This window comes from Lepidochelys kempii, chromosome 6 (assembly GCF_965140285.1).
Source record: "Lepidochelys kempii isolate rLepKem1 chromosome 6, rLepKem1.hap1, whole genome shotgun sequence".
In the NCBI taxonomy this organism is placed as follows: domain Eukaryota; kingdom Metazoa; phylum Chordata; order Testudines; family Cheloniidae; genus Lepidochelys; species Lepidochelys kempii.
In genome coordinates, this window is record NC_136385.1 from 124,288,503 (window position 1) to 124,303,076 (window position 14,574).

The window sequence follows — 14,574 nt, forward strand, 5'->3', positions numbered from 1 at the left end:
CTAATATTTTAAAACAGGGTTTGCCCAGTATGTCAGTGGGTGCCAGACAAAAGCCAAGATCAAACCCGTTTGGGCGATCACTTTTCAGTGGGGATAGTATCCAGGCAGAGAGATACTATAGCAAGAGCCACCTCTGGACTATGAACTTATACTAATGGGAGCATTCTAAGCAAAGGACTGAAGACCTTCTAACGATTTGGAAGCAACCAGAGACTTAACAAGCCAGCAGTTTATTCCATCACTGATCCAAGAACTTTGCAATTATTGTATGGATTTGATTCCTTTAGCCAATTTTAACTCTCACCTTTCTTTCTTTTTATAAATAAACCTTTAAATATTAGATACTAAAGGACTGGCAATAGCATGATTATTGGGTAAGATCTGAGTTGTATATTGACCTGGGTATGTGGCTGGTCTTTTGGGATCAGAAGAACCCTTTCGTTTGATAATGATGAGTGGCTATTTAAAACCAATTTTAAGTCTAGTGTCTGGCTGTTGAATCCAGGACTGGAATACCTAAGGGGGCTGAATTTCTGACTTCTTGTCAGCCAGCGTGGTGAGACAGAAGTTTACTTTTGTTGCTGGTTTGGTATCTCTCATGGAAGAATAATCACCAGTTTTGGTGTGTGTTTGCCCTTTTTCCCAGCGGCTTGTCCTGAATTTGGTATGGTCGGTTGTGACCCACGGAGGCATAGTGACAGTTGGTAAACAGGGGTACTGTAACCTGGAGATCCAATCCAAAAGTGGGTTGAATCATGGGATTTCACTCAGAAGTGCAGGTGATGGACCTGTACAAGGTGTTACTTGTAAAAGGGCTCCAATAGGGCAGGAGGAGAGGCATGTCAAAGATACAGTCCATCTTGAACCATGACAGAGAATCTTAGCTTTCATTTCTCTTTATTTCTCATACTCAGTTGTGAAACATAGGTTGTGACCCAAGTACATGCTAAAGGCTTAAAAACCAAGAAGGCACTCCATTTTTTCTTCTTAAATCTCAATTCTGTTCATCTACTGACTAAACCAAATATGAATACTTAAAACTTTTTAAACATACTGAATATATTTTAGGTAACTGGACAGCTCATCTTCAATCTTTGTGTTCTTCCACACGCTAGAAGCCTTTTCAGCACTGATTGTTTTTCTTAAGGCAAGTCCACTTCAGCCCTGCAAGACTGACTGTTCACTATTCAGGTTTACCTGTCCCCATTAAGTTCCCCCCACTTGTCTTAATCATTTCTTCAGGTGTGTTTGTAGTACACATTAACCACAATGGCAAGTTTTGTCCTGTTCTCTGGAATTTGGTCTACCTATGGTCTCTTCACATTTCCTCATCATACATGGATTCCTGTTCTACCCCTCCAATCTTTAAGTCAGGGGTAGCTTTTAAGTCCCCTTCGGTGCCTTATTATTTTGATGTTAAGAATTTTATTAACTCCCTTAAACTGAATAACTGCATTTTCCTTACATCTAGCAAAAATAACTATATTTGCACCAGTCATCTTCACCTTTGCCACAAATTTTATTTTGTGTGGCCACAGAACCTTTGATTAGCAAGAGTTCTGACCATCCTTCATCTCTCTATTTAAGTCTGTTGTCTTTTCAAGATAGGCTTCTTGTTCACACCTTGGAATTCTATTTATAGCCACCAATACACCGACCCACTTTCTTTTCAGGCTGGAGACTTTGTATTTTGTGTATGCTCTTGTATATTTCTTCACTGCTTGACTTTATCATTTAGCCTCAATTTATTCAAGAAAGCTGGGGAAGCTTCCATATTTTCTTCCAAAGTGCTTAAACAGAAATTACACATTCAAAACCAATCACAGAATAGCCATGGATGACCTCTGAACAAAGGGTAATAAGCAGCTGAATGTCTACAATATTGAAATTTCCTGAATTAAACACGTCCAAGTTCAAAATTCATGGAGCACAGCTTTGTCTTTGATTCTAGTCTAGACAACAAGATTCGTCACTTAGAATAAAATGTATATAATCTGCCATTCACTACAAAGAACAAAAACTAGTCACAGTTCACTGTGGGATGTATTTGCCCATTTTTTAGGATTTCTCAACCATCATTTGAAATAGTGCAAGAAAAGAGGCTCTTTAAAAAATAAATCTTACCCACATTATACAAGAAATTATATCTCCCTAACTAGTACAAAACTTTCCACCAAGGAGAGTCAATTTTGTTTCACCAGGAAGCTTATGCTACCCGTGCTTCACTCCCATAACCATAATGATGGACTTGAAGAAAAAAATCCCACATCACTGGATGCACATGCACTCATATGCAGAGCCATTAACACACCAAGAGAGATTAGAGGCCCAGAAAGAACAATAATTTCTGAATAATAAAATGGCGACTCTCTTTCTGAAGAGGTATCAAACTGTTTTTTTACATCCTAGTGTTAATTATATTATTACAGGTTACTAAAATAAGGGAAATATTTGTGTGCATCACAGGTAATTACAGCCTCTTATTCTGTGCTTTATATAGCAAAAATGAAGATTTATCACGGATGATAAAGTACACCTTTTGTACGGAAGCAACAGGGTCAGATATGAATTAATCTTTTGTGAAAACAACTACTCAGCTCAAAATTAGTGTTCACATTTAAATTACAACTAAGAGTATCACTAGAAGCCACTGCAGGACTTTTAATCAGGCTAGTTCATTTCAAGTCTAAACACTAACAAAACCAAAATGATGGCAGCAAGGCAAAAAAAGAAAACAAGCATACCACCCAAAAAAGTAAGTTTTATCTTCAGCCAAGATTATCAGGAAGCAGAGACTCTCTCTCCAACTGCCACATACCTTGGATGCTTGGGGCGTTGATATCACATGAACAGTGCTGGGTTTGACTCCATTAGCCTTAGGTCGCTTATAGAGGGCAAACCTGCTTTTCCTACGTCCTCTGTCACCATTAGGGAGGGAGCCATTGTACCTAAGAACAGACAAGAAGTTCATGTTTATTCCAGACTCTTTGGCATGCAGCAGTGAAGGGAAGCAGAGTTGGAAATGAAACTATCAGAACACGTGCCATAAAGAGTACAAAGCAGGAGGCAGCACACCCTGGAGCAAGAAAGTTTACTTACTAGATAGAGCCAATAAGTACAGCTTTAGTTTTCTAAAGAGTGTGAACAAGTTGGTGAATCTGAACTTAACACTTTCACTTATCTTAAGAGATCCTGTTATATGCTATGAAAGGCTGACAGTTGAGTGCAGCAACTTTGGGCTTATTTACGCTGGCAATTTACAGCGCTGCAACTTTCTCGCTCAGGAGTGTGAAAAAGCACTGGAAGCTACGCCCCTCGTGAAAGTGGGGTTTTTTTAGAGCGCTGCTTTAGTGTTGCCAGTGTAAACTAGCCCTTTGAGAATGCTGGCTTTACAAGGTATGGAAACATTTCTGCACTCAATATTGGAACACCAGTCTAGCCTTATGACTCCCAAAATTTCTGTACTTTGAATGCAATTATAACTTTTCTGCACATTTTAGAGTACTGGAAGTTTTTGAAACCTTTGTTTCTCCATTCCCTTCTCCAGAAACCACTGGGGGAAAGGGAAATGGTTTCTAGAAGTTCTTAAGTCCTTAGAGGCACATCCCATTGAAAGAATGGGATTTATGCTCCTAAATCACTTAGGATCTTAAAAATCTACCAGAGGTCTAATGAGGTTTGATTTATTATTTTGGAAATTTAAAACCTCACCTCCTTGTCTGTGAAATGAGACACTTGAATGAAATCATTAATGAGCCTTCCTCATGAATATGATATGTATTAATATTCTCTACCTCCTTCCTCTCTCTCTACAGAGAGCAGCCCCAAAGTACTAGTTATTTAGAGGAAGGTGATCCAGCGTCAGCGAGAATACAGCTTCCTCCAAGGAATGGATTCTTTGGGGGTGCACAAGCCTCAAAATGCCTAGCTTTCCCAAATCCTTTGGTGAGGAAGATTCTTACTACAGTCCTTGTGCACAATGCAATATACTTGTGAGCTCTCTGAACAGACTAGGATCAGCTTTATAAATATGCCCCCCAGGTTTCTCTTTCCTCAGTGCAATTAACAGAGATGCCTCTCCATAAATCAGTTCCTGCCCATTAAATGAGAAAACGGTCCTGTAGAAAAATATAGTATGATCAGGTAATTAAACTACACCATAATGCATATGTACAAGGTGGCCAAATAACCGATTTCCTAACTTGAGTGCTCACTTTTGCAATCTGAATGTTTTTAGCATTTTTTATATTATATATATATATATATATGACACACACACACAGTCATCTACACAAGACAGCAATACCTGTGAAATATGCTGGCGGGTTTTAGCTTGCCTCAAGACAATACTCTTTCTACTCAAGTTTTCAAACAGGAAATAGCTACATGTGTAGAAGTAACTCCTTAAGAGATCACACACAGAATAATTAGCGTCATTTTACGTTCTCTTGTATTTTTAAATTAAAGTTTTGCTGTGTAAACACCTGAATATTTAGTACCAGATCTTAGTAGGGCTACTTGATAACTGAGAAAGATATGCAACACTGCAGTTTCCACGTAAGAACAGTCTCAGTATTTTAAGTATACTACAAGGTTATGCTGGAAAAGGTTATTTTGTCTGAACTTCCTATCTTGCATGACTTTTCTGCATTAGTTAAATAACTCCTATCTCTGAATGACAGAGGTTTTAATGGAGATTTTTAGCTAGTATTTTCCATCCACGAAGCTGCAGAGACACTTCTTTTGCTCTTGTAATTCACTTGGATTCCCCTGATCACAGATGGCATGTTTTCATAAAGATCCAAATCATGTCTTTTTTTAATATACAAAAATTAAATTAGTGGCAAGATATAAGGTATATCTATACAGATCGTTCACTGTCATAAGACAGCAACATTTTATAACGATTCCCTTCCCAAAATGCAACAGCAGCTTACAAAGTATGTGTGGTAGAGTCTTATAAATATACGGAGGTATACAAGTAGAAGAAAATCTATTATTTAAGCTTTGACATTTATAGTGAAGCCAAAGGGTTAGAAAAATGTTTCCATTTAGCGCCTAAAGGCAGAAAGTTGCACCAGGAATAGGGACAAATATTTATGTTATGCTTCAAATTTTAGTGCAGCTGCTTTTATTTTGCCTCCAGGACTGGCAATCTAGTACATCAAATACAGTTATTAAGTGTGCATGAATGTTATATCTATGCTTAATGTCATGGAATCTCCCTCACTCCTCACCACAAGTAACAGTTTACATATAATGTGTACATCATATCTCTATACACATTAACACTTAAACGTGAAAGATACAAACATACCATTAAACTCCATGAAAAGCCAACCTATAAAGTCTAAATCCTCTCAACTCCAGCAAAAGACTGCAGCAGATGTGATTTGCAGCAAACCTAGTCTTTGGAACTTAGAAGAAGCAAATTCCAGAGTTAAAGGACCTTTAATGAGAACACCCTGGCTCATGTGCATGTCTCAGGGGACGTTGCCTGGAGTATCCTAAATCAGTGGTTTTCAAACTTTTTTCCTGGGGACTCAGTTGAAGAAAATTGTTGAGGCCCACAACCCAATGGAGCTGGAGATGAGGAGTTTGGGGTGTGGGAGAGACTCAGGGCTGGGGCAGAGAGTTAGGGTGAGGGCTGGGGATGAAGGGGTTGGGGCGCAGGAGGGGGCTCTGGGTTTGAAGGGGGCTCTGGGCTCGGGCAGGGGATTGGGGCACAGATATAGCTCCAGCGGCTCCCGGTCAGCAGCGCAGCCGAGGTGCAGAGACAAGCTTCCCGCCTGTCCTGGCACTGCGGACCGCGCTGCGCCCAAAGTGGCCAGCAGCAGGTCCAGCTCCTAGGCGGAGGCGCACAAGTAGCTCTGCATGGCTCCCGCCCACAGGCACTGCACGCCCCCAGCTCCAATTGGCCGGAGCACCGTGCCCTCCCCCCCCCCAGAAGCCGGACCCACTGCTGGCCACTTCCGGAGCACAGTGCGGTGTCAGAACAGGTAGACACTAGCCTGCCTTAGCTGCGCAGCACCGCTGACAGGACTTTTCACATGCCTTGCATGCCGCGACCCCACTACCTGGTCGCAACCTAAATGTTGAAAAATGCTGTCCTAGATGTCCTAAAGTGTCAGGATAAAGCATGCAGAAAAGATGGCCTTGGGGTGCACCTACACTATTTTTCCCCTTAAAAGTTTCTTGGTGGTAATAATGGTGGGAAAGCGGATTTAGACCTGGCACTGGCTTTTTAAACAGTACCATATAACCCTATGGGGGTAAGAACTGTGCTGGCAGCCTGCCAGCACTCACACCATTGTAAACACAAGTGGCAACGAGCTTCAGGAGAAAATGTAGACAAGGCCACAGATGTTCAGGACCAAATACATGAAGGCTTCAGAGACCTTGAATTGTACCTAGAAACAACCTGAAAGCCTTTGGAGCTCCTTGCTCTAACTGTGTGCACTTGGGTGTATCACTTATATCTCCTTTCCACTCTATGAAATAGGAAATATACTGCTGTAGTTATCCCTCACAAGGGCATTGTGATAGTCAATACTTGTATAAGATTTTGAAAATGCAGAGCGCCATGGCAGTGTTACATATCATTACTACTACAGTAATACATGACTAAGCAATTTAGGGCCTCAAAAGGCATTTTAGAAAGGTAGGCCAACAGGCAATTAGGTTTTCCATTGAGAAACAGCAGCAGTTTTGCTTTCCATCATTTGCATCAATCTAGTGACACAAATGTCACCATGTACCGAGACATTTCTTAGTACAAGCCTCTGTCACTCAGCAAACTTAAATCAAAATGCCTCACCCAGTTTAATTTCGAAAGGACTATTGACAGATTATAGACCAAGTAGTTAGTTTTCTCCCCACCTCAATGAATCATATGAAATCTCTACAGTGAGGAAGTACTTGACATAGCTTTCAAAGTAAAGTCAGAGGCAAAAGACAGACTTTAGAGTCAGTGGCGATCCTCTTCAACATGACAACTTATTCCATTTCAATTTCATATATTATTGTGCTATACAGTCTGGACACAATAATTAGCATTTAGAGTTAGAGACTTGCTTAAGATCTATTATGCAGCATGACGGTCAACTTCATTGCTTTGTACAGGTGTGGTTGAAAGAGGCCCTTCAAGTTCTGGTTGATTGGGAGGCCCTCTTACTAGAGCACCTCTATTTGCTTTTTTGGGTATGGATTAACAAAAGACTCCCACAAGAAGTACCTTATTTGGTGATTATATTAATAAATACTGGAACTTCCAGTTTACATTTTAAAATACCGACAAGGAAATATTTTACTTCATTATACAAGACTGAGGATTTTTTCCCCCATTTTGGATTATATTCAGTGATATTTACCTTTGTAGATAGGGAAGCCAATGCTTACTGTTTCAGAAAATTTAACCTCAAGTTGTTTCAGCACTGCATTTTTTACCTATCCCTCCCTCTGAAATAGATTTTACTGCATCATACATTTATTGACCGTGTCTTATTTCATTGATATTTTGAAGTAAGTAGCAGATAGAAGAATATTTTGCTTGGTTTTTTTAAATGTACGAAAACAAATTAGTCTAATTTGAGCGCGTTGTCAAGCAGTGGAAGAAAGGTTCGTTCAGTACTTCTGTATTCTATTAGCAGGATGGCATCCAAATGAATGTATATTGTCAATAAGGATACCACCTTAACTCCCCAGAAAAGCCCACTTGAACTGATAGATTTGAATCCTGCCTAATCTTCAGCCATTTGTAGCCATGAAAACTACTAAAAATACCAGTTTCAGAAGTCGCCTGGGTCACCAACAGAAGTCTTGCCACAGAACAATTTGGAAATAATCTTAAAAGAAAAAAAACAAAAAAAAACCTCAATAATCCTGCCCCTGTAGTGACAGACAGCCAATCTATTCTAGAAAGCTATCTGAATGCTCCTCCAACTAAGAGCTCTGCCTGGTGGAATACCATTCAGTGCTTTATGGCAAACTGTAGAGGGCTGCACAAAAGCCACTAGCATAGATAGTTTTTAGGGATGGGGGGAGGAGAGGTTGGTTTGTTTTTAAAAGGCTAGTTCTATTAACACCTCAAACAACTGCCTTGCAAGCCTGAACAGAGCACATAGCTCCCTTTCATCCTAAAGAGCAAGTTTGTCCCATGATATTGCACGTGCTTTTTGCAATGTACAATGCTGGTCACTAATGAAAGAATCCATTTAAGAGATATTACAGCAGAGTACAGATTTAAATTTGTTATTAAAGCTAATGTTAAAAAAATTATGTAATGCATAGGTTGAGAAAAGAGTGTCTGTACATCTGGATATAGTGCTTAGATTATCCACAAATACAAAGTTAGTTTTTAAAGACATAAGACACATATAGTGCATAATCAGAAATAACCCAATTTTAGGTGAATAGATTTAACAATACAGTTTAGATATTGGAATCCGTACTATAGTAAGAAGCAAAAGTACAGCTTAAATCTATTTTTAAAAGGAAATTTGACACCTTAAAATTGTGACATTCCCAGGATGTACAGAGTAGCCCCTGAACTTAAAGTAAAATCCCATGAGGATTTTTGAGACCCAGAACTCTTTCACAGCAACTTGCAGGTTACTTGACACTAGAGAATGAAATCTTTGCTCCACTTTTCAAGTAGTTATTCTGATGATACTGGCAAGTGAAGCAAGCATTTTCTGATCATTCAGAAGTTCAAGCTGTACTTTGAACTGTCAAGAGCAACCAACTGTAATATGGGTAAAGAGGAAAAAGTCCAGTACATATATGCACTGTAGCATCCTTCTTCCTAGGAAAGAGACAGGCCTGTGTTACCTTGACTGAATTCTTTGGGGCAGGGTCAATCTTAGTTCTGTGTTTGTACTGCATAGCACAATAGGGTCCTAGTCCATGACTAGGTCTACACTATGCGTTTAGGTCGAATTTAACAGCGTTATCTCGATTTAAACCATGCACCTGTCCACATGAAGCCCTTTCCCCCCACCGACTTAAAGGGCTCTTAAAATTGATTTCTTTACTCCACCCCTGACGAGGGGATTAGCATTGAAATCGGCCTTGCCGGGTCGAATTTGGGGTGCTGTGGATGCAATTCGATGATATTGGCCTCCGGGAGCTATCCCAGAGTCCTCAGTTGTGACCACTCCGGACAGCACTCTCAACTCAGATGCACTGGCCAGGTATACAGGAAAAGGCCTGCGAACTTCTGAATCTCATTTCCTGTTTGGCCAGCATGGCAAGCTCATCTGCACAGGTCACCATGCAGAGCCCATCATCACAGGAGACCATGCAGTCCCCGAATCACCGAAGAGCTCCAGCATGGACTGAACGGGAGGTGCAGGATCTGATCGCTGTATGGGGAGACGAATCTGTCCTGGCAGAACTCCATTCAGAAAGATGAAATGCCAAAATATTTGAAAAACATCTCGAATGGCATGAAGGACAGAGGCTATAACAGGGACCAGCAGCAGTGCCGCGTGAAAATTAAGGCGCTCAGGCAAGCCTACCAAAAAAATAGAGAGGCAAACGGCCGCTCCAGTTCAGAGCCCCAGACATGCCGCTTCTATGATGAGCTGCATGCCATTCTAGGGGGTGCAACCACCCCTACCCCAACCCTGTCCTTTGACTCCGTCCAAGGAGTGGGAGGCAACACAGAAATGGGTTTTGGGGGCAAGGAAGATGATGATCATAGAACGTCAGGGTTGGAAGGGACCTCAGGAGGTCATCTAGTCCAACCCCCTGCTCAAAGCAGGGCCAATCCCCAATTAAATCATCCCAGCCAGGGCTTTGTCAAGCCTGACCTGAAAAACTTTTAAGGAAAGAGGTTCCACCACCTCTCTAGGTAACACATTCCAGTGTTTCACCACCCTCCTAGTGAAGAAGTTTTTCCTAATATCCAACCTAAACCTCCCCCACTGCAACTTGAGACCATTACTCCTTGTTCTGTCATCTGCTACCACTGAGAACAGTCTAGAACCATCCTCTTTGGAACCCCCTTTCAGGTAGCTGAAAGCAGCTATCAAATCCCCCCTCATTCTTCTCTTCCGCAGACTAAACAATCCCAGTTCCTTCAGCCTCTCCTCATAAGTCATGTGTTCCAGACCCCTAATCATTTTTGTTGCTCTCTGCTGAATGCTTTCCAATTTTTCCACATCCTCCTTGTAGTGTGGGCCCAAAACTGGACACAGTACTCCAGATGAGGCCTCACCAATGTCAAATAGAGGGGAACGATCACATCCCTCGATCTGCTGGCAATATCCCTACTTATGCACCCCAAAATGCCATTGGCCTTCTTGGTAACAAGGGCAGACTGTTCACTCATATCCAGCTTCTCATCCACTGTAACCCCTTGGTCCTTTTCTGCAAAACTGCTGCCTAGCCATTCGGTCCCTAGTCTGTAGTGGTGCATGGGATTCTTCCATTCTAAGTGCAGGACTCTGCACTTTCCTTGTTGAACCTCATCAGATTTCTTTTGGCCCAGACCTCTAATTTGTCTAGGGCCCTCTGTATCCTATCCCTACCCTCCAGTGTATCTACCTCTCCTCCCAGTTTAGTGTCATCTGCAAACTTGCTGACACTGCAATCCACACCATCCTCCAGATCATTAATGAAGATATTGAACAAAACTGGCCCGAGGACCGACCCTTGGGGCACTCCACTTGATACTGGCTGCCAACTAGACATGGGAGCCATTGATCACTACCCGCTGAGCCAGATAATCTAGCCAGCTTTCTATCCACCTTATCGTCCATTCCTCCAGCCCATACTTCTTCAACTTACTGGCAAGAATACAGTGAGAGACCATGTCAAAAGTTTTGCTAAAGTCAAGGAACACGTCCACTGCTTTCCCCTCATCCACAGAGCCAGTTGATAAAGAGAAGGTTGTAGATAGCTCACAACAAGGAAGCAGAGAAACCTGTTTCCTCAACTGCCAGGATTTGTTTATCATCCTGGACCTGGACCCGGACCTGGACCCAATACCCCCCGAACCCACCCAAAGCGGGCTCCCGGACCCTGAAGGCGGAGAAGGGACCTTTGGTGAGTGTACCTTTGTAAATATTATACATGGTTTAAAAGCAAGCGTGTTTAATGATTAATTTGCCCTGGCATTCGCGGCCAGTACAGCTACTGGAAAAGTCTGTTAACGTGTCTGGAGATGGAGCGGAAATCCTCCAGGTACGTCTCCATAAAGCTCTCCTGGATGTACTCCCAAAGCCTTTGCAAAAGGTTTTTGGGGAGGGCAGCATTATTCCTTCCTCCACGGTAGGACACTTTACCATACCAGGACAGTAGCACGTAGTCGGGAATCATTGCAGAAAAAGAGCATTGCGTATGGTCCCGGTGTTTGCTGGCATTCAAACAACATCCATTCTTTATCTCTCTGTTACCCTCAGGAGAGAGATATTCATGGTCACCTGGTTCAAACAGGGTGGCTTTAGTAAGCAGACATTCAGAGGTGCCCATTCCTGCTGGGCTGTTGGCCTGTGGCTGAACAGAAATCTTCCCTGCTGTTAGCCACGCAGTGGGGGGAGGGGTTAAGCCATCATCCCAGAGAATTGGGTGTGGGGCCTTAGTTGGGTTTCTGCTGCACATGAACCTGGAAACCGCAGCACCTCCTTTTAAACTGCCAACCCATTTTTAATGGCCAACCCAATGGCTACTTCATAACATGGGAATGGTTTCAAACAGCAGCGCCCTCATTTCCCATATGAAGGTTAAAGAAGCCAAAAGACTGTGGCTTACCATGGATGCCTACAAGCCGAATTCTGTTGCCCAGCCCTGCATGAGTGATCTCTCACACCAAACTGGCATACCCTCAATAAGAGGCAAAATGCGACCTTGTAATGAAAGCACATGTGCTATGTAATGTTAACAGCAAGGTTTACCGTGAAAGAGTGTACCCATTGTTCTATAAAATGTGTCTTTTTAACTACCACTCTCCCTTTTTTTTTTTCCTCCACCAACTGCATATATTTCTCCTTCCCAGAGGCTAGCGAAGATTAGAAGGCAACAAAAACCACACTACGATGAAATGTTCTCTGACCTCATGCTGTCCTCCCACACTGACAGAGCACAGCAAAATACATGGAGACAGACAATCTCAGAGTGCAGGAAAACACAATATGACCTCGAGGAGAGGTAGCGGGCTGAAGATGGTAGGTGGCGTTAGCTTGCTGAAAGAAGGCAGGAATCAATGCTCAGGCTGCTGGAGGATCAACTCATATGCTCCAGCGGATGGCTGAGCTGCAGGAAAGGTAGCAGGAGCACAGACTGCCGCTATAGCCCCTGTGTAACCAACCACCCTCTCCCCAAGTTCCACAGCCTCCTCACCCGGACGCCCAAGAACGTGGTGGGGGGGGGGGGGGGAGCCTCCAGCCACCCAGCCACTCCACCCCAGAGGACTGCCCAAGCAACAGAAGGCTGGCATTCAATAAGTTTTAAAGTGCTGTGTGGCCTTGTCCTTCCCTCCTAGGCTACCTTGGCGGTTATCCCCATATTTGTGTGATGAACAAATAAAGAATGCATGAATGTGAAGCAACAATGACTTTATTGTCTCTGCAAGCAGAGATCGAAGGGGGGAGGGGAAGGTGCTTAGCTTACAGGAAAGTAGAGTGAACAGGGGGGTAGGGGGGGGGTGCACCAAGGAGAAACAAAGAACTTTCACACCGTAGCCTGGCCATTCCTGAAACTGGTTTTCAAACCTTCTCCGATGTACACCGCTCCCTCCTGTACTCTTCTAACCACCCTGGTGTCTGGCTGCATGTAATCAGCAGCCAGGCCTTTTGCCTCAACCTCCCACCTCACTGTAAACATCTTCCCCTTACTCTCACAGATATTGTGGAGTGCACAGCAAGCAGTAATATCAATGGGAATATTGGTTTCGCGGAGGTCTAAATGACTCAGTAAACTGCGCCAGCACACTTTTAAACGTCCGATGCACGTTCTACCACCATTCTGCACTTGCTCGGCCTTTAGTTGTCCAGGCTGACTGTGTATGGCTTCATACGCAATGGCATTAAGGGGTAGCAGGGTCCCCAAGGATAACCATAGGCATTTCAACATCTCCATTTTCTGGTTTGAAAAGTAAGTCCCTTGCTGCAGCGGTTGAAACAGACCAGAGTTCCTGAAGATGAGAGCGTCATGTACCTTTCCCGGCCACCCCACGTTGATGTTGGTGAAACATCCCTTGTGATCCACCAGTGCTTGCAGCACCATTGAAAAGTACCCCTTGCGGTTTATGTACTCGCTGCCTTGGTGCTCCAGTGCCAAGATAGGGATATGGGTTCAGTCTATATCCCCACCACAGTTAGGGAATCCCATTGCAGCAAAGCCATCCACTATGACCTGCACATTTCCCAGAGTCACTACCCTTGACATCAGCAGCTCAGTGACTGCGCTGGCTACTTGCATCACAGCAGCCCCAACAGTAGATTTGCCCACTCCAAATTGATTCCTGACTAACCGGTAGCTGTCTGGCATTGCAAGCTTCCACAGGGCTATCGCCACTCGCTTCTCAACTGTGAGGGCTATTCTCATCTTGGTATTCTTGCGCTTCAGGGCACGGGAAAGCAAGTCAAAGTTCCATGAAAGTGCCCTTACGCATGCAAAAATTTTGCAACCACCGAGAATCGTCCCAGACCTGCAACACGATGCAGTCCCACCAGTCTGTGCTTGTTTCCCGGGCCCAGAATCAGCATTCCACACCATGAACCTGCCCAATTGACACCATGATGTGCACATTGCAGGGGCCCATACTTTGTGAGAAGTCTATGTCCATGTCCTCATCACTCTTGTCACCATGCTGCAGTCCCCTCCTCCTCACCTGGTTTAGCTTTTCTTGGAGGTTATGGTTCTACATATCTTGCTGGGTAATTTGCGCGGTGTTTATAGTGCTCTTAATTGCCGTGGTGATCTGAGCAGGCTCCACGTTCCCAGCGCTGTGGATCTGGGCTGAAAAAAGGCGCAAAACGATTGTCTGCCATTGCTCTGACAGAGGGAGGGGCGACTGACAACATGGCTTACAGGGAATTAAAATCAACGAAGGGGGTGGCTTTGCATCAAGGAGAAACAGAATGGCCCCCTCAAGAATAGAACTTAAAACCCTGGGTTTAGCAGGCCAAAAACCCTACCTTAAAAAAAAAAAAAAAAAAAGAGGCCAGAAACCCCATGAATCCACTGTGGACTTTGCTACTGCCAAGGAGGGGAAGATGCTCTAGATATAGTACTATGGTGATGAGCAGCTGTATAAAATGAAAATTAGACACAGGCAGACTCTGCCGTTCATTTCATGGCGGATAATCAGCAGAACGTGAGTTTCCAGAGCAAAGCTGTGGCCAAAAGGACTAATGCAATCCTTGGATGCATAAACAGGGGAATCTCAAGTAGGAGCAGAGAGGTTATTTTACTTCTATCTAGCACTGGTGCAACCACTGCAGGCATACTGTGTCCACTTCTAGTGTTCACAATTCAAGAAGGATGTTGATAAATTGGACGAGGTTCAGAGAAGAGCCATGAGAATGATAAAAGTATTAGAAAACGTAGCTTACAGGGATAGATAAGGAG

The 14,574-nt window shown here is 43.3% G+C and overlaps 1 protein-coding gene across 3 annotated transcripts in view; it reads right to left on the minus strand.

Moving 5' to 3' along the window:
* The window catches only part of PELI2 (pellino E3 ubiquitin protein ligase family member 2), a 230,911-nt gene that overhangs the window by 80,852 nt on the left and 135,485 nt on the right, over positions 1–14,574 (minus strand). For all 3 annotated transcript variants that reach the window (XM_073350039.2, XM_073350041.2, XM_073350038.2), the window contains one exon: positions 2,819–2,948. In XM_073350039.2, the coding sequence (XP_073206140.2) occupies positions 2,819–2,948 (130 nt within the window). The remainder of the gene's footprint in view (positions 1–2,818; positions 2,949–14,574) is intronic.